Raw genomic sequence first — 19,547 nt, forward strand, 5'->3', positions numbered from 1 at the left:
GGAGGGCTGGGCTTCACCTCCAACCCTGGTCCTCTCTCTGACAGATGGCACAGTGTCCACAGAGTCCAAGGCTGGGTGCTCTTGCAGTCAGGGTGAGAGCAGCCCATTGCCTGGGGTTGTGGTGGGTATCCATGTGGGCCTGGCTGCCCTCATCGTTTGCCTCCTCTGCCTCTTCCTGGGCTGGAGACATAGGTTAAGGACCAGGTAAGGGCTAATGTGGGAAATCTGCCAGGGAGAAAGTCTGTGTCACTGTGGCACAGGACCAAAGAGAGCAGAAAAGAGCCCTGATCTAGTACCAATCAATTTTACCAATGAGGAGACTCAGGCAGAGAGGGAAAGCCAATTCTTTTCAGAGCTGTGTGGTGCCAGGGGCAGGAGGAGGTCTGGTGGGCTACATGAGCAGAGCAGAGAGAACTGGGGCTCCCAAGACAAAGGACAAGGGCAGCAAAAATGAGCTAGAGCCAGTTCCCTGCCATCCAGTGGCATGAAGAGGGGCCCACCCTCTCCATCCCTGGGGAGCATGGTGCAGTAGGAGGGGTTAGGAGCCATGAGAGGTAGAGGAGGCACCAGACAGACCATGTTGCTGTCCCTTCCTACCCGGGCAGCCTCCTCTGCAAACAGGGGTCCCAGGAATGCTGGGCAGTGCCTTGGACTGCCTCGGACAGAGCTGGGGGCTGTCAAGGCCAGACTGAGTGGAGGAAAGCCGGGGGGAGAAGACTGAACTCACCACCCAAGTGAGGGGGATTCCGTGATGGGGAAGGAGTGGGGGAAACTGGATTGTTTGAGGCCTTGGTCCAGAGGCCTGACCTCCTTCACTCTCGGGTGGCCATGGAACAGCTGGCCTTGGCCTGGGGCTCTCCAAGTCGGCTCCCTCCAAGATGCCACTAACTCCGGATACACCAAAGAATCTACCTCACCTGTCTCTGTCACTCTGGAGTCAGGAAAGAACTAAAACTCCTTCAGCCTCTCTCCAGGGGAGGGGCAGGATTGGCCATAGGTGGAGAGGAGAGGGTGTGTTTTCTCTGTTCCTCTCCTACCTCAAGAAATGGGAGAATCTGCATCCCTTCCCCTAACACCAAATAACCTCAAACTAAACCAAGCCCAGCTGGGAGTTACCCCCAACCTAGTTACTCCTGCCTCATAACCCCACCCAATATATTTACCTCTTCTTGATCCAAATATGAACCTGCCTAAAGACATACAGCTTTAAGCGTTCCCCACAAAGGGGGAGGTAGGGAAGGGGGTCTGTCTTCACCTCCATCTCACAACCTGAGGCCCTCCAGTCTGAAATCTGCCTCTGTCTCCTCATGCCCAAGCTGAGCTCTAACTAGGGACAGACAACCTGCATTCCTTGTGGTCTGAGTGGGCAGGTGGCAAAAGGGGTGCTGAGTTCCTTGCCCCCCTTCTCCCTACAATGTAAGAGTCCTGAATAGTTGAGCTCAAACGAGCTTCTCTGAGCAACCAAATACCCAGTTTCCCCTTCCCAGATACAAAGCACTGGCTCCTTCTCAGGGGCATCCTTACCCATTTGATTTCTATTTTTGAAAGAGATTAGTTTGAGTTGGGGTTTTGGCAATCCTGAATCACTTGTAGAATGAGCACAGAGGCTGAGGAGCACCCCCATCTCCCCTCCCTCAACTCTTAGGCTCCAAAGAGCAGCACAGTCCCTCCTCATTCAGCTCCGCCATGCTCAAAAGCCAAAGCCTCAGCCACTCCCTCAACCAACCTCTTTCCAAGGCTGCCCAGTATTGTGCCAAATAGGGAAGGGTCTTGGGGGAAGGAAAGCCCATGGCTTAGAGGACCCCAAAATTGTCTCCTGTGCTCTTGTAATGCTAGTACCAATGCAAGACTCCAGGAAGGCTGGGCTCTGGCCCTCCACAACAGTGCCCTCTGCACAAGGCACAGCAGCAGCGGTAACTAAGAAATGTGGCTGGGGAGCAGGGGCTGAGAATAGCCCCAAACATCAAGTCCTTGAGGAAATGACACCCTCTCCTCTGGTTGGGCCTGGTCTACCTGGTTTGTTGGAAATAAATAACCAAAATGAAAAAGGAAATTAGGATCTGGTTAATGCTTTCAGTTGAAAGGGAAACTTGGGGGAGGGGAGTGATGAGGTAGTGAGAAAGTGCAGTTCCAGACCTTCCAGGGGGTGCTGCGTTCAGACTGTTAACTATTCAGTAGTTTGCCAGAGAAGAGCAATGTGAACCCCTATTGGTATAAGGCATCCATCTAGAGAAATGAGCACGTCAACAAAATATTATTTTCTTTTATAGAGATGAGGTCTCACTATGTTGCCCAGGTTGATCTGGCTCAAGTGATCCTCCCGCCTTAGCCTCCTGAATAGCTATTGACATGTACTGTACCTGGCTGAAGGATTCTGTTTACTAGAGACTAGAGCAGTGTGGTGGGAAGGGCTGTGGCCAAGGGCTGCTAGGGGACACCTTTCCCTCGGAGAGAATGGAGACCCAGCCCCCTCCCCATACCGTCAGACCTAAAGTAATCAGGTAACTATAGTTGGGTTGGTGGCTTCCAGAGCACTGGCTCCAGCTAGAGCTGGAGGGGAACAAGAACACAGAAGCAGATCAGGGCTTTAAATAATCATCACAATAGAAGAGGATACAAAGCAAAGGTACTCAGTCCATGGCCGGACTGACTGTAGGGAAGACAGCCATACCTCAGATCCCATCACCTCGAAAATTCTCCCGCCAAACTGCCACCCCCAGCCCCATGACTAAACCACAAGCCACAGGAAAGTTTAGAAACCATTCCTTTCTTTATTAAACATAGCTTGCAAGTGATAAATATTACAAAGTTTTTTTTTCTTTTAATCCTTTCTCCAAAAATTAGCTTATTATTTGAATCTGTCACTGCTGAAATGCTCAGCAGCATCTGAAACAGATGGGAGTGTATTTGCCTTTTTGAAAACCAGTTTCTATTGGTCTTAGTTTTTTCATTTTATTTCCCAAACACAATGCAGAAAATCAGAATGAGTTAAAAAAGAAATAAAGGAAACTTAAAGAGAGTTGTGCAAAAGGGTCTTGTTCCCCTCCCACCCACCCTATTCAGGGAAGGCCATTCCCCATCCCACCTCCCTGCTCCCCACCCCCCACCCCCAATCTATCCTTCCACCTTCACCAGGGCTTCACCCATCACCCTGTACCCTCTCCAGGCTTTATTGGCCAAGAACCTAAAGAAGAGAGCAGGATTACTCAGCCCAGGCTGTGGGGAAATTGGGCCCCTGAAGGAGACAGACTGTGAAACAGCTGCCTTTAGGGGGGTTCAGATGTAATCTGAGGAAAGGAGTCAAAATGTGGGCTGTCTTCGCTCTCCTATTTTATCACCAGGATGAGGGAAGTTCCGTATCCTGTAGCTCACAAAGGGAGTAAGTAACTAGAGCACCAACATGAGGCATTCAACCACCCTTAAGGGCTCTGTGGTTGGCTGTGAGATGGGGCTTGGGGCCTGGTCCCTGCCCTCAAATGACTGGAGGCATAAAGGCAAAGACGTCACTCGTCTGACATCCTGGACATTACTCTGCTGCCTCTCCAAAATGAAGGGTAAAGGTAGAGGACTGGCAGTTCTCCAAGGGCATTGTCATACACATAACCACACCAACGCTGGTCACTTTCATTTCCTCCCTGGTTTCTCAGCCCAACACTTCCCTCACCTCAAATTGTTTTTGGGTTTTGGCAGGTGGGGAAAGAAGCATAGAATTTTAAACTTGATGGCCAGATGATCTCCCTCTTCACTTCACAGATAAGAAAATTGAGACCCAGAAAATTAACTACCAAAGATCACGTAGCAAGTTAGTAGGAGACCCCAGGTCTCCAGATTGCAGCCCCCTCAACCCCTTTTGTGTTGTTGGTGGTTCTTTTTACTCTACACAGTCCTGGACCAGGAGGTCACGGCTTTCACAGGAGCCCAGCCTCACCTCAGTTCACACTGCCTAAGACTGTGCATATGGATGTGGCTCTCGTTAGGTGAAATCTTCTCAGGATGACTTATTAAAATCTTTTCTATCATCCTCTGACAATGCACCCTCAAAGGCCCGTGAGACTAGGTTCTTTCTTTTTTGAGGAGGTGGGGTGGGGGAAGTCCCTTGCGTAAGAAAGCTTGACACTGAATTTTGTTATATAGGTATATTGTATATATGCTGATGCAATCAGAGGAAAAAAAACAGTGCAAATACAATTACAATTCATAATAATACTTGGTTTCGATGCCCCCGGGAACTGCCCCATTCCTCGGCTACCTCCCAACCCCCAGCACTTCCCCACAGTATCAACCTAATGCTGGGGGGTAGGGAGGGTGGGCAGGTTAGGGTAGGGAGTGGGCTCTGCCAAGGCAGTGCTGGTGACCCGGAGGGACTACTCCAGGGTGGGGAGGCAAGGCACAAATTAGGGGTGGGTGGTGGGGGAGGTGGCATCTCTAAGGAGGGATGGGGTTGGAGCAGCTGCCAGTCTCAGTGTGCTGGGCCCGGCCCACTCCCCTACCCACCCTCCACAGCCCTGCCTCCCTACCCCCTCCCCTTCCCCAGAAACCCTTTTGCACGGATCATACACAAACGGGCACATTACAAAATGACATAACACAGTTTCACAATATCCATGGCTAGGGCTTTTTTTTCTCTTTTTCAGTTTTTTTTTTTTTTCTACACAATGTACAATTCCTTTTAAATGGATCAAGAAATAGCTTATATACACGAATGAGTCCTTGTTATAACATCTCGGCAGCAAATATCGTAAGCTAATGAAGGTCTTGATGGAAAGGATGGGAGCCTAGGACTGACTGGGGTGGGGTCGGGGGTATGGAGAGAAGGGTTATGCCTTCTGGAGGAGTGGGGAGAAAAGGGAATGACTGGGGAAAAGGAACAAAAGTAAAATATCAAGAAGCATCTTTACAAAGCAGTTCTATAGCTAATTCCTTTTAAAGGGGAAAGGAAAGGTAACCAAAGCAGGAAAACATTTATCTCTGTGTCTTAAAATAAATTGTCTACCATACATATATCCAAAAATGCGGGGAAAATACTTATTCCAGGGATGGAGGGAGTCCAGATGCTGTGGTCAAATTATAAAATAAAATGGACAAATAAGAACCTCTGTCCCCCAGTTTCACCCAAGCCTTACTGCTATTCCACTCATTTCAGGCTTCTAGGAAGTAAGACACCAACCGTACACTACTACTTTTAGTGCCTCTGGGGATGGAGGAAGCCAGGCAGAACTGGTGGGATCCTCTCTCTCCTATAATGCTTCAAACAGAGGGTCTTTCCTCCTGTCCTTAGGGCATGAGGTTTAGTGTCTACACGGCCCAGAGCCTGGAGATGGATAGTAACAAGTAGACTTGGAGGGACACAAGGCAATCAGTGATGAAAAAGAGAAACAGAACTGAGGGAGACAGAAGGATGAGGAAGGAGGAGGGAAGGAAGGAGGTGGAAGGCTAATACTTTACCATGATTAGGGAGACCTCACCTCCATCACTAATCCCTGGGAAGAGTATAAAAATGGGGAGAAGAGAGGGTAAGAAATCAAACCTCAGCAGTTGAACAAAGGGTCACAGAGCTATACTAGTCAAGAAGCAGCTTCTATGTAACTGACCCTGAGGGGATATAAACAGGGAAGATTCCACCATCTCCCCTATGGCCTCAGCACCTAAGCAGGCACTCGACTATGGGCTTTCCTTCTCCATGATTCCCCATCTCTACACATCTTACTTCCAAACCCCATTCTAAGGTGGTCTGGCTCCCAGGGAAAGGACTCAGCTCAGGGCAGGGCAGGGACAGCCCCCAGCCAGACGGTATTGCACATTCTCTGTTCCTTACTTTTAATCTCAACTGACAAACTTGGGCATCTCGTACCTCTGAGCACCTCTGAGCTTGGGGAGAGGGAGACATAACAGAAATGGCACTTCATCATGAGGGAGGGAGAGGCTAGACAGACATGCCACAAGGCAAGATGACTTGTAGGGAAAATATTAAAAAAAAAAAAAAAAAAAGCTTCCAATTTTGTGGAAGAGAGAAAAACAAAACCAAACAATTTATCCAGTGCTTTCAAAGCACAGAGGGCAAAGAAAAGATGTAAGAATATATCTTTATATATATATATATAATTTTAAAATAATCCCAGACCCAGTTCCATTAACCCCCCTCCCTCTCCCACCACTTACAGTCAGGGGTACCACATTCCCCAGAAAAATACTCGAAAAGACCCAATCACTACCTGTTACTAGCATCTAGCTTCCAGATCATTTCACCACTGGGGGAGCCCAGACACTGGCTGCATCTCTGCTCCTTTAAGTGCTCAATGAATTTGGGGGAAGGGAGGAAAGAAAAAAGCCAGGAAGGCCCGTAGGGCCAGTATAATCACCCACAGTGGCACTGGGGTGTGGGGAGTAGAGGCCAGAGTAGGCGAACTGAGCCTGATTTTAGCTCTTTCTCCCACTCCACCTCCAAATTTTATGGGGAAGATGTGCAGTTTGTGTGTGTGTGTTAATTTTAAAAGTGCCTTCTATAAAAAAATTACTTAATTTTAAAAAATAAAAGTGGGGAAACTTCCTCAGGTGACTTTAAAGGGCAAAATATTAAACTTCCCCTCATTCTTCTCTGCTGAGAGTATTTCCCCCAATGCACTCTGGCAGCTTCTCGAGCCAGAGGCAAGTGGGTGTACACTATGAGAAGAGCATAAACCCGTACCTTTAAGGGGCTTCCCTTACTTCAGAAACAGCCTGGTCCACTCCCTCTTCCCACAGTGTGGGCAAATGGGATGCTAATCTCCCCAATCCCCAGAACAGCAACATTGCACAATTCAATTCATTCTCTACATTAGTAGCGCTTTAAAAAAAACAAAAAAGGGCAAAATTAATATTGGGGATGGGGGTGGGGGAAACAACAACTACTTGTACAGCAGAAGCCCTAAGCTGGTTTTGACATGAGCAGTTGGTGCAGCAGAGTAAGGACAGGACCAACCTGATTGTGCTCCCAGCCTCTCATCTCCTGGCACTCAGAGGGTGAAATAATAGGCAAATATGAGAATCTCAACTGTTGGGAGATAAATCCCTTCTTTCCTCTATTTCCTTCTGACTCATTCATGTCCATCCAACTTGTGGGACACCCAGCAAACTCAGCCTTGGAACAGCCGTTCCTCTGTATTATAAATGGGGCTATGATTAGAGGGGATACAATTTTTAAAAGCAGGGTGGTGTGAGGGAGAATTTCACAAAGAATCCAAGATGAAATAATTTTGGACTGGTTGGCCTGGAACAGACTTCCATATTCCCACTGGGGTCTGAAGATAGGTCTTATTTCTCCAACACCCAGAAGGGCAGGACCTAGTTTCAGTCCTCCCTGGCTCATAATTAAGCCCATCATAACTTTCTTTCTTTCTTCTATCGGTAAATTCCAGAGTGGCTGTTTTAAAGCTTCTCCCTTCAGGCTCTTTTCCCTCATTCTTAGAGCCCAATTTCACGACTAAAGACTGCCCCTCAAATTGTCCAACCCCCAAACACCCACAGCTGGGGTGCTTTTCGTCCTTGTTCAATGACCCCCAACCTGTGCCCTCCTCCAGTTAAGTGCATTCAAAACTTTTGCCCCTAACACTCCTAGACATGTCCTACTTGGCAGCTGGGACCCCTACTGCAATCTGCAATGCTCCTATCATTGAACTGAATATCACTGTGTTTACAAAAAAAAAAAAAAAAAAAAAGGAAGAAAAGGAAAAAGAAAAAGATTGGTTGGGGGGGGAGGTTTAACCATCCACTGAACAAAGGGAGGACACATAACATCATTAAAAATGGTAATAATCATAGCATAAAACAACTTTAGAAACACATATCAGAGGGCTTAGATTCTCCCCAGGACCTCATTCTGACCTCTATCAGAGGTAGATCCACCTCACTGTTAAAGAAAATTGAAGAGAGAAGACAGAACAGCAGAACAGATCGCAGCAGTGTAAATAAAGGGGAGGTGGCAGGGCAGGGCGTGTTTTCTTGCTGATTTCTATTTTTTGTCTTCTGTTTTTCTGTTTTGCTTTCCGTGTATGGTAGGCACCAGTACAGGCACTGCATGCGACAGAAGTTGGGGAAATGAAAGAGGAAAGGGATAAAGGATTCAAGGATGGGGCAGTACAAGTGGAACAGGCGTTATTTCTGTCCACTGATGGACTGCGATATAGACCGGGGAGGGATCATGTCTAAAAGGTATTCACGCTGTCGGTCTGCCAAACTGGGGCCTTTGTGTCCTCCGATGCCAGTATTCAAGTATGCAATGTTGACACCTGGACCCAGGAGACAAAAGTGGAGGGCAGGTATTAAAAGAGGAAATAACATTCCCTTCCACTCCACCCTCCAGCTGCAAAGTTGGAGATGGAGAGGAAACAGAATTTACCAGCATCTGGCCAGACTTGGTTAGCATTATTTCAATAGTAACTTTTTCTTTTTTCTTTTTTTGAGATGGAGTCTCACTCTGTCACCCAGGCTGGAGTGCAGTGGTGCGATCTTGGCTCATTGCAACCTCCGCCTCCCAGGTTCAAGCAATTCTTCTGCCTCAGCCTCCCAAGTAGCTGGGACTAAAGGTGTGTGCCACCATGTCCGGCTAATTTTTGTATTTTTAGTAGAGATGGGGTTTCACCATGTAGGTCAGGCTGGTTTTGAACTCCTGACCTCATGATCAACCTGCCTCAGCCTCCCAAAGTGCTGGAATTACAGGTGTGAGCCACTGCACCCGGCCCTTTTTTTTTTTTTTTTTTTTTTTGAGAAGCAGTCTAGCTGTCACCCAGGCTAGAGTGCAGTGGCGTGATCTCAGCTCACCTCTGCCACCCAGACTCAAGCAATTCTCCTGCCTCAGCCTCCAGAGTAGCTGGGATTACAGGTACGTGCCACTACTGCCCGGCTAATTTTTGTACTTTTAATAGAGATGGGGTTTCACAATGTTGGCCAGGCTGGTCTTGAACTCCTGACCTCAAATGATCCACCCACTCTGGCCTCCTAAAATGCTGGGATTACAGACATGAGCCACTGTGCCTGGCCAAGTTTTGGTAAATTTATTTTATTTATTTGAGATGAAATTTCACTCTTACTGCTCAGGCTGGAGTGCAGTGGCACAATCTCGGCTCACCACGACCTCTGCCTCCTGGGTTCAAGTGATTCTCCTGCCTCAGCCTCCTGAGTAGCTGGGATTACAGGCACCCACCACCATGCCTGGCTAATTTTTTGTATTTTTAGTAGAGATGGGGTTTCATCATGTTGGCCAGGCTGGTCTTGAACTACTGACCTGAGATGATCCACCCACTTTGGCCTCCCAAAGTGCTGGGGTTACAAGCATGAGCCACCGTGCACAACCAGTTTTTCTGTATTTTTAGTAGCGATATGGTTTCACCATGTTGGCCAGGCTGATCTCAAACTCCTGATCTCAAGTGATCTGCCTGCCTTGGCCTTTCAAAGTGCTGGGATTACAGGTGTGAGCCACCGCACCCAGCACAGCAACTTTATTTCAATCCCCACTCCTATTCCTAAGCTTTAGAAAAAGGGGAAGTCCTGAAATTTCAGTCCTACCAGGAATAATGAACATGCTCCTGATAGTATAGGAGAGATAAGTGAAACAGTAGTGAGAGGAATGAGTAAGACAGAGAGATAAAATCATTAAATCAGCTTTAATTTTTTTTTTTTTTTGAGATGGAGTCTTGCTGGAGTCTTGCTCTTATTGCCCAGGCTGGAGTGCAATGGCATGATCTAGGCTCACTGCAACCTCCCAGGTTCAAGCAATTCTCCTGCCTGAGCCTCCCAAGTAGCTGGGATTACAGGTGCCCACCAACCATGCCTGGCCAATTTTGAAAATATTTTTAGTAGAGACAGGGTTTTGCCATGTTGGCTAGGCTGGTCTCGAACTCCTGACCCTGTGATCCACCTGCCTCAGCCTCCCAAAGTGCTGGGATTAAGGCTTCAGCCACCTCGCCTGGCCTTGGCTTTTGATTTTGAGGCTGCAGATTATGAGAAGCATCCCTGGATCATTCAAACACAGTTAACCCTGTTGTCCCAGCCAAAATGGATCAATAATCACATGTATACTGAAGGCATATTAAAAATTTATAATGATAGGATCTGGGTCATTTTCACCACCAGAACCCTAGTGCACTGTGGCTGGCATGTAATATGAATTTAGCAAATATTTGCTGAATAACAAGAGTGAGGATGTATGCTCTAGAAAGAAAAGAAAGTAAAGGAAGGAACAATTCCCTTAAAGGAGTTACTACAGAATGGTGTACTAACAGTTGACCCATGAGAAACATTTTCAGATTATCCTTCTTACCTGGCATACCAAGGAGGCCACCTGGCACAGACAACTGGGGCGCCTGTGCAAAGTTTGAAAGCATGGAGCGGGCAGATGTGGGTATGCCACGCTGGAGGCTGCTCTGGGGCTGTGGAGCCTGCAACGATGAGGAACAGTTGATACAACTTTGCTATGATAGAATGTTAAATGAGGGCAAAGATAAGGGAGTACAGAAGAAGAATATGATTTCCCACAATAGAAAAGACAAATTATGATAAATGGTTGATAAACATTCTAAAGAAATCAGGATCAGGGGAAAAAGTTCCTTACCTGCCGAAGCGTATGATGTCTCATGATGGTCTCTTGTTTACTGACACTGGACACAGCTGGAGCCGTAGTGGGGGAAAGGGCTGCCTGCTGCTGTAATCGCTGTTCAATTTCCTGTTGGGAGTCATCAGATTAGGTTGACAGGACAGCACCTAATTTCCTTTTTTTTTTTTTTTTTTTTAATAGAGACATGGTCTCACTTTGTTGCCCAGGCTGGTCCTGAACTCCTGGGCTCAAGCAATCCTCTCACCTTAGCCTCCCCAAAGTGCTGGGATTACAGGCATGAATCACTGCACCCAACCCACCCGATTTCCTAACCAGAAAACCTAGAGGTGTTCTTACCTCTAATGTTGCTGGCTAGTTGGTGGAATACAGAAAAGGCAAAAAAGTTTGGTAGGGTGGTACACTGAGATTTCTGGGTATAAGCAGCTAACCTGCTTCACTGATCAAGGGATCCTCCTCTCTCTGTTTCTCCAGGAAAGCTGACTCTCAGAAGTTGGCTGGAGGTGATGAATTAATTAAGGCTGATGAATTACTGGGGTCTTATTTTATCACTTTTTTTCTTTCTTATTTTTAAAAAATTTTATTTATTTTTTACTACCAGTCCAACAGCATACATGGGTTTTATTTTTTACTCCTGCCTACCCCATCTTCCAAAAAATTCATGATGCTAACCAAACAAGGGAGTCTGATGGGTAGAGTGGGAAATAAGAAGGATCTGAGTTTTCCAACACATTTTTCCCTCTCTAAGATATTCTCATCCTATTACTACAACATGAGATGTTCACATACTCTAGAACCACTACTCTTCACTGGGTTACTTCAAAATTCACTCTTTCCTTTGTCATTTCCTGTCAAATACACACTGCAAATAACTACTACTAAGAGATTTCTAGTACAAATATAAATTCTTACCACCAAAATCTTTTGTTTTAGGAGAAAATGAAGATGAGAATAGAGTGCTATGGAAAAGCCAAGAGCCCCAAACTTTCTGTCCCTTTCTGTTAACCTCAGCCATTATATTTTACCATGTTCTTAATCAGAATACTCCCTCAAATGGAAATACAATCAAATGATAAGGAGACAAAAAGGGAACCTCTGGACCTGTGGGGATCACATGAACCACTCCTGCAAACTAGAAGGCACGACCCTTTGGAAAAAACAAACTGGGGCAGGTGGCTGGTGAGTTCAGAATTCTTACCTGTTCCTGCTGTAGGGCTTTCACAAATGCATTTTTCAGCCGGTTGGTGTGTTCAGCTTTTAGAGCCTTCTTCTGGTTGGAGGTCATACACTGCTCACATAGAATCTTACCATTCTTTTCTTGCTTCCAGTGAGGGGTAAAATCTGTGCGGCACTGGGCACATACAAAGGGTTCAACCCGCAGAAGTGAGGCACAGCTTTTGCCTAAATACCAACAAAAAATAGTCAGTGGCTTTACATTTCCTGTCTCCTCTGTTTCTCTTAATCAAACAGATCTTTTCAAGGAGTTTATTCTGATGAATTAAAGAAAGAGACTCTACAAAAATAATATTCTATAATTTACAAAATTATAATTTACAAAATATAATTTACAAAATTTCATCTGATTACCACAGTTATCACTTTAGGGAATTCAGATAGTACCAGTTTCCTTCACAAATTAGGAAAGAAATCTAAGAAATGCAGCTTCTAACTGATAAAGCTGGGATGTTTCCTGATTTTCTACTATATCACACTGAGAAGAAAATCCTGCGTCAATTCAAAGTCAAAGGACTCTGTCTAACTCAACCAATACTTTTGCTTCTTTTTTTTTTTTTTGGGGAGGGGAGGAAGGCAGAAAGGAAGGGAATAAGGACGGTAGGGAGGAAGGAAGGAAGGAAGGGAGGAAGCGGGGAGGGAGGGAGGGAGGGAAAGAAAGGAAATCAAGCAATGAAAGAGACATTGCCGACCTGGATCTAGAGGTTTACAAGTTGATTTCTTTTTTTTTGAGAGAAGGAAAGAAAAAAAAAATAAGTAAAGGAGAGGAAGAAAGAGGAAGAGAAAGCGGGAGAGTAAATGGAAATATTGCTTTATTTTGAAAAAAATTGGGTATTAATAATGGCCAATCAATGTTTCATTTAAACTAATGGGTAGGTGTGATGTGGTATTGACAAGAATGTATATTTTGTGTATTTGAAGTGGAGAGCTCTATAAATATTTATTGTTTACTTGTTCTGGATCTGAGTTCGAGTCCTTGATATCCTTATTAATTTTCTGTCTCATTGAATCTATGTCTCCTATCTGGGTGTTAGGATCGTTAGCTCTTGTTGTTGCATTGATCCTTTTACCACTATATCTTTGTTGCTTTAAAATCTATTTTATCCGATACAAGAATTGCAACTCCTGCTTTTTATTTATTTATTATTTATTTTTGCTCTCCATTTGGTTGGTCAATCTTTCTCCATCCCTTTGTTTTGAGTCTTTGTGTATCCTTGCATGTGAAACAGGTCTGGATGTAACATGCCGTTGGGTTTTGGCTGTGTCTTTTGATTGGGAATTCAGTCAATTTAAATTTAGGGTTACTGCCATTTGATGTTGACTGGCTGTTTTATCCATTTGTTGGTGTAAATTCTTCTTTATGTTGGTGCTCTTTACTTTTTGGTGTATTTTTAGAAAGGCTAATACTGGTTGTTTCTTTCTGTGTGTAATGCTTCTTTCTGGAGCTCTTGTAAAGCAGGCCTGGTGGTAATAAAATCTCTGAGTTCTTGCTTGTTCATAAAAGATTTTATTTTTCCTTCAGTTGTGAAGCTTAGTTTGGCTGGATATGAAATTCTGGGCTGAAGGTTCTGTTCTTTGAGGATGTTGAATATTGGCCCCCACTCTCTTCTGGCCTGTAGAGTTTCTGCCAAGAGATCTGCTGTAAGTCTGATAGGCTTGCCTTTGTGGGTAATCTGACCTTTCTCTCTGGCTGCCCTTAGTATCCTCTCCTTCGTTTCAACCCTGGTGAATCTAACGATTATGTGCCTTGGGGTTGCTCTTCTTGAGGAATATCTTTGTGGTGTTCTCTGTATTACCTGGGGTTGAATGTTGACCTGCTTTGCTAGTTTAGGAAAATTTTCCTGAATAATATCCTGAAGGGTATTTTCCAGCTTGGATTCATTCTCTCCGTCGCATTCAGGTACACCTATCAAACGTAAATTTGGTCTTTTCACATAGTCCCACATTTCTTGGAGACGTTGCTCATTCCTTTTTATCCTTTTTTCTCTAATCTTTTCTTCACGTTTTATTTCATTAAGTTGGACTTTGACCTCTGATATCCCTTCTTCTGCTTGAACAATTCGAGTGTTTAAATCTGTGCATACTTCTCGGAGTTCCTGTATTGTATTCTTCAGTTCCATTAATTCACTCATACTCCTCTCTAAGTTGTCTATTCTCAATAGGATTTCATCAAACCTTTTTTCAAAGTTCCTAGTTTCTTTACATTGGGCTACAACATGTTCTTTTAACTCAACGAAGTTTGTTATTATCCATTCCTTGAAGAGTGATTCTGTCATCAGGAGGCGCTTGTTCTCCATCAAGCCTTGTTCCATTGTTGATGAGGAACTGTGATCATCTTTAGAGGGAGAGGCATTCTGACTTTGAGTATTCTCAGCTTTTTTACGCTGGTTTCTTCCGGTCATTGTAAATTTATCCTCCTGTCGTCTTTGAAATTACCAACTTTCAGATTAGGTCTCTTGAGTGGACGTCCAGGTTGTTAGTTCCCAGGGCCAGAGCAGCGGCGTTAAAACTGATGGTGCTTTTCTGCCCAGGATTCTCCTGTCAGGCTTCCTTCTTGTTTCCGTAGTAGGCGACTCTGCCTTCCCGGGGCTCCAAACCTCGGTCAGAAGGGGAACCGGTCCCGTTTATTCTGCACTGAGCACTGCAGCATCGAGGTGCTGGCAGAACTGCTGCGCCGACCACGAGAGTCGCGCTGGCGACTCGTGTGTTTCCACCACTGGGGGATCTTCTGCTCCATGAGCGACCAGACTTTGTCTGAAAGTGTGGCGTCCTCTATTTCTCCGCGCCTTCCCTGAGAGCTGCAATCCTGGGATGTTAGCGATTGGCCATCTTGGATCGTTCACTTTTGCTTCTTAATATCTCCTTACCTCATACTGTTCTTATCCCTGTCCTATAAATTTAGTTTTAAATAGTTATCAGTGTCTGAATTATTCACTTTGTGATCTATTTATAGCTAACATTGATTCCTCTGGGCACTTTCCTTTACTCTCAGTTTTTCTTCGTTAAGTCCACATGTTTAGAAATTCAAGTTTAATAACTTCAGTTAGTCTAGACTGTTTGATGATAATACTCTATAGTATGGTTTAGTATTGGTTTACAGCTTTTTATATGGTCTTTCTTAGTTATTTATATAAGTGTGTCTAGTTTCTCAACTGCAAGTATTCAAAGGTCAGGGACTAAATACAGAAATTCAGTACAACGTTGCAAAAACACTGACATTAAAAATAGAAGTTCCAGGCCAGGCATGGTGGCTCACACCTGTAATCCCAGCACTTTGGAAGGCCAAGGCAGGCGGATCATTTGAAGACAGGAGTTTGAGATCAGCCAGGCCAACACAGCAAAACCCAGTCTCTACTAAAAACAGAAAAAATTAGCTAAGTGTGGTGGCACACACCTGCAATTCCGGCGACTCTGGAAGCTGAGGCACAAGAATTGCTTGGGGCAGGTGCGGTGACTCATGCCTGTAACTCCAGCACTTAGGGAGGCCAAGGCGGGCAAATCACCTGAGGTCAGGTGTTTGAAACTAGTCTGACCAACACTGTGAAACCCCGTCTCTACTAAAAATACAAAAATTATCCAGGCGTGGTGGCAGGCGCCTGTAATCCTAGCTACTTGGGAGGCCAAGGCAAGAGAACTGCTTGAACCTGGGAGGCAGAGGTTATAGTGAGCTGAAATCACGTCATTGCACTCTTCAGCCTGGGTGACAGAGCGAGACTCCATCTCAAAAAAAAAAAAAGAATTGCTTAAAACCAGGAGGCAGAGGTTGCAGTGAGCTGAGTTCATGCCACTGTACTCTAGCCTGGGTGACAGAGTAAGACTCTGTCTCAAAAAAACCAAACCAAACCAAAACAAAAAAAAACTCTGGGCATGGTGGTATATGCCTGTGGTACCAGCTACTCAGGTGGCTGAAATGGAAGGATGGCTTTAGCCTGGGAAGTCAAGGCTGCAGAGAGCTGAGATCACATCACTGCACTCCAGCCTAGGTGACAGAGTCAGACCCTGTCTGAAAAAAACAAAAAAAAAAAAATGAGAAAGAAGTTCTATTTATCAAATTATGCAGCATCATGCTAGCCACCATTTAAAAGAACTAAACAAAATACAGTCAGTCTTCAATTGACAGGTTCTTAGAGACTGATTTCAGTGAAACAACATACAACATGATCAATCTTTTTTTCTCATCAATGTTATAATAAAATGTTATTTGAGGATCCCCCCAGCCACCACAGTTGTTTCGCTTAAAATCACAGTTTCTTTTTCTTTTTTTTTGAGACGGGAGTTTTGCTAGTGTTACCCAGGTTGGAGTGCAATGGCGCGATCTCGGCTCACCACAATCTCTGCCTCCTGGGTTCAGGCAATTCTCCTGCCTCAGCCTCCTGAATAGCTGGGATTACAGGCACGTGCCACCATGCCCAGCAAATTTTTTGTATTTTTAGTAGACATGGGGTTTCACCATGTTGACCAGGATGGTCTCGATCTCTTGACCTCGTGATCCACCCGCCTCGGCCTCCCAAAGTGCTGGGATTATAGGCTTGAGCCACCGTGCCCGGCTAAAGTCAGTTTCTAAGAAACTATTGATGATGGTAGTGAGGACTCACTGCCCTACAAAAAACATAAAAGATAGATAAATACAAATAAAAATATTAAGCCTCAATGATAACTGACCTGCCAAAAGGAAAAAAACAAGCTGAAGATAGATTAGATTAGATTAGATTAGATAGATAGATAGATAGATAGATAGATAGACAGACAGACAGACAGACAGATAGATAGATAGGTAAGAACAGTGGCTTTTGCCTGTAATCCTAGCACCTTGGGAGTCTGAGGTGAGTGGATCACCTGAGGTCAGGAGTTCAAGACCAGCATGGGCAACATGATGAAACCCTGTCTCTACTAAAAATACAAAAATTAGCCAGGTGTGGTAGCACATGCCTATAGTCCCAGCTACATGGGAGGCTGAGGCAGGAGAACTGCTTGAACTCGGGAGGCAGAGGCTGCAGTAAACTGAGATTGTGCCACTGCACTCTAGCCTGGGCGACAGAGCGAGACTCTGTCTTAAACAAAAAACAAGAAAAGATAGATAGATAGATAGATACACACACACACACACACACACACACACACACACACACATGCACTCCTAACATGTTGCTCTGAAACAGCCTATAAAGAAGGGAGGGGAAGTGGTTTGATAACAGGAAGCAGGAAGGAGAGGTTATTGAATATTGTACAGCACCCTCTGATACTCTGCCTATGTCAGTCAGGCTTGGCAAACACTTGCTTAAATCAAGAGATTGACTAGAAGAAATAGCCTTACCTTGGCTGTCAATGACACTCTGTACGACTTCTTCCAAGCCTACCATGTAGATGAACTCGCTATTGGCTGCACTAGGCAGGAAGTGAAGTAAAGGAGCAGGAGGTTTAGGGGGTGGGATCTCCAGGAGTGTCTTTTCCAGCTGTTTGCGAAGAGCCAATTTGGCTGCAGCCTGTGAGTTGGCAGCATCAGTCATAGCGCTGGGGCTAGGAAGTGGCGAGGACACTCTATTCACTGTTCCTGGCTGGATATGAGAGGCAAGGTTCATATAGATGGCAGAGGATGTTGTACGCTGACAGGGAACAGAAGAACTTGACTGCTGAAATAGATTGAGAACGGGGTCAATCATGGTATGTAGGAGAAAGGATCAATTCTTATGTTCTTGGCAGAGGACCCTGTCTGATCCTGGTTTGGACTACTTAGCTTCTCCAAAATAGGAGGTGGTCAACTTATTCACTGAAAAAGAACTCTGACACATAGGAAAGGAGAATGATGACGACTATGAGCTAAAATTGCTAAGAAAGAAATAAAGGCCAAGTGTGGTGGGTGGCTCACGCCTGTAATCTTAGCACTTTAGGAGACAGAGGCGGGTGGATTATTTGAGGTCAGGAGTTTGAGACCAGCCTGGTCAACATGATGAAACCCCATCTCTATTAAAAATATAAAAATTAACTGGAAATTCCTTGAACCTAGGAGGCAGAGATTACAGTGAGCCAAGATTGTGCCACTGCACTCTAGCCTGGGCAATGGAGCAAGACTCTGCCTCAAAAAAAAAAAAAAAAACAAAACAGGAGAGAGAAATAAAGATTTTGCTTTCTGTCACACATTCTTGTGCTTACTCTTTAAATCACTCTCTTCTGGGCAGATTTTTAGCTCACTGCTGCTCTGCTGTATAACCTTCTCTCCTCTACTACTATTTTAATATAATTCCTCAAAGCTTCTACTTTGGGGACTGCTCTCAATTCAATCCCTACCTAAATAAGCATTTTTGTCCTAGAGTTTACCTATGTATAAAAACTTAAAACCTATGGCCCTTTCAACAAGCAAAGCAAATGAAGGATTTCACTGTTTCCACATTAGGGCTCAGCTCTCTCTTACCGGTTGGTAATTGATGGCAGGATTCATGTTGGGTGTTGTGGTGCGTACAAGGCCAGGCTTAGGTGGGCCCCGCTGACCTTGTAGCTGGGCTGGGTTTGGTGCAATAACACGTTGAGACATCAGCATGTGTGGAAGGGTAGTATTGGTAGCTGAACGAATGACACTGTGACCCTGAAGGGGAAGAAAAGGAAAAGAACTAATCACAAGTGGTATAATATTTCACAAAAGGGAAAACACTGCCTATAATTCATAGCTGAGTAGAAACACAGGAACACAGCCAGACTTGGTAATTTCACTTAATGGTCTATGGGATAAATCTACTATCATCGTAAACCTGATTAGTGGTTGGGAAGTCCTTGGCTTTCTTTGGTACAAACTAATCCTATAGGGTTAGATAGAAAACTATCTACCCCTTCCCTAGAGAAGCTGGAAGCATTCTCTAGAGAAGAAAAACTAGAGTGGAAAGATGAAAGTTACTCATCCTTCTACTGAAGACTAAATCATGCCATAATGGACCAACAGAACAATCTGTAGTAATAATTAACACCTCTACCATGGCCAGGTTCTTCTACAATCTTCATAAAAGCCCAAAAACAGAGACAGGATTAGACAGGGCCCTCCAACAATAAGATCCCACTATGGGTCACATACCTGTAATGTTCTCAAATTTTGAGGTTCAACCCCTTGGGCCCCAGGCCGGGAGGGAAGCTTAGATAGGCCCTGCTGTCCCACATGGGCAGGAGATGGTTGAACAATAGATGCTGCATTCTGTACAACTGGAGTCTGGGAGAGGGAAGAGAAAATGAGACTGGAAAAGGCCAATAATCAGAGGTGGAAATCTGGTACATTTCTAGACTTTAAAAATTCCTTGTCAGTGTGAGGTTCTTGTCAACTAGGAGGAAAAACCAGAAAAAGGGAGTCAAGATTTTCTTAAGGCCTAAGACTTAAAAAAAAAAAAAAACAAAAACCTTACTACTACAGACTGAAAAACTATGGACCCATAGAAGAATGAGCCACCCAACTGAACCTACCTGGGGTAGCCTACTCTCAAACCCGTTTTTCTTTCCTTTCCTATAGTCCCTTATTTCTAGGGCACATTACCTTCTGGACCACATTCTCTTTCTGTAGCTGACTCTGTCTCAGTTTCTTTAACAGGACCAGTCGGGCTTCTTCCAATCGTAGCTCATCCCTCAACTGCTTGATAAGTTGCTGCCGTTCCTCAATCCCTTTCCCCTAAGGAAACAAGGAGACTGTCAGCTATGGCAGGATGTACCCAGAATTCCTTCCTGCAAGAGACAATCTTTACTTTTTTTCTTTTTT

At 44.8% G+C, this 19,547-nt stretch overlaps 1 protein-coding gene across 9 annotated transcripts in view; it reads right to left on the minus strand.

Moving 5' to 3' along the window:
* Positions 1 to 4,591: 4,591 nt before the first annotated feature.
* The window catches only part of GATAD2B (GATA zinc finger domain containing 2B), a 119,552-nt gene continuing 104,596 nt past the window's right edge, over positions 4,592 to 19,547 (minus strand). For 6 of the 9 annotated variants that reach the window (XM_078355784.1, XM_054247735.2, XM_054247737.2 and 3 more), the window contains 8 exons: positions 19,329 to 19,460; positions 18,879 to 19,010; positions 18,228 to 18,398; positions 17,133 to 17,448; positions 11,784 to 11,986; positions 10,586 to 10,696; positions 10,295 to 10,412; positions 4,592 to 8,264 (listed from right to left, as the gene is read on the minus strand). In XM_078355784.1, coding sequence (XP_078211910.1) covers positions 8,131 to 8,264; positions 10,295 to 10,412; positions 10,586 to 10,696; positions 11,784 to 11,986; positions 17,133 to 17,448; positions 18,228 to 18,398; positions 18,879 to 19,010; positions 19,329 to 19,460 — 1,317 coding nt within the window. In that variant the 3' untranslated portion in view covers positions 4,592 to 8,130. The remainder of the gene's footprint in view (positions 8,265 to 10,294; positions 10,413 to 10,585; positions 10,697 to 11,783; positions 11,987 to 17,132; positions 17,449 to 18,227; positions 18,399 to 18,878; positions 19,011 to 19,328; positions 19,461 to 19,547) is intronic. The other 3 variants (XM_035279938.3, XM_078355783.1, XM_078355786.1) reach the window with 1 other exon arrangement.

The sequence above is a fragment of the Callithrix jacchus genome, chromosome 18, assembly GCF_049354715.1.
Source record: "Callithrix jacchus isolate 240 chromosome 18, calJac240_pri, whole genome shotgun sequence".
NCBI lineage: Eukaryota > Metazoa > Chordata > Mammalia > Primates > Cebidae > Callithrix > Callithrix jacchus.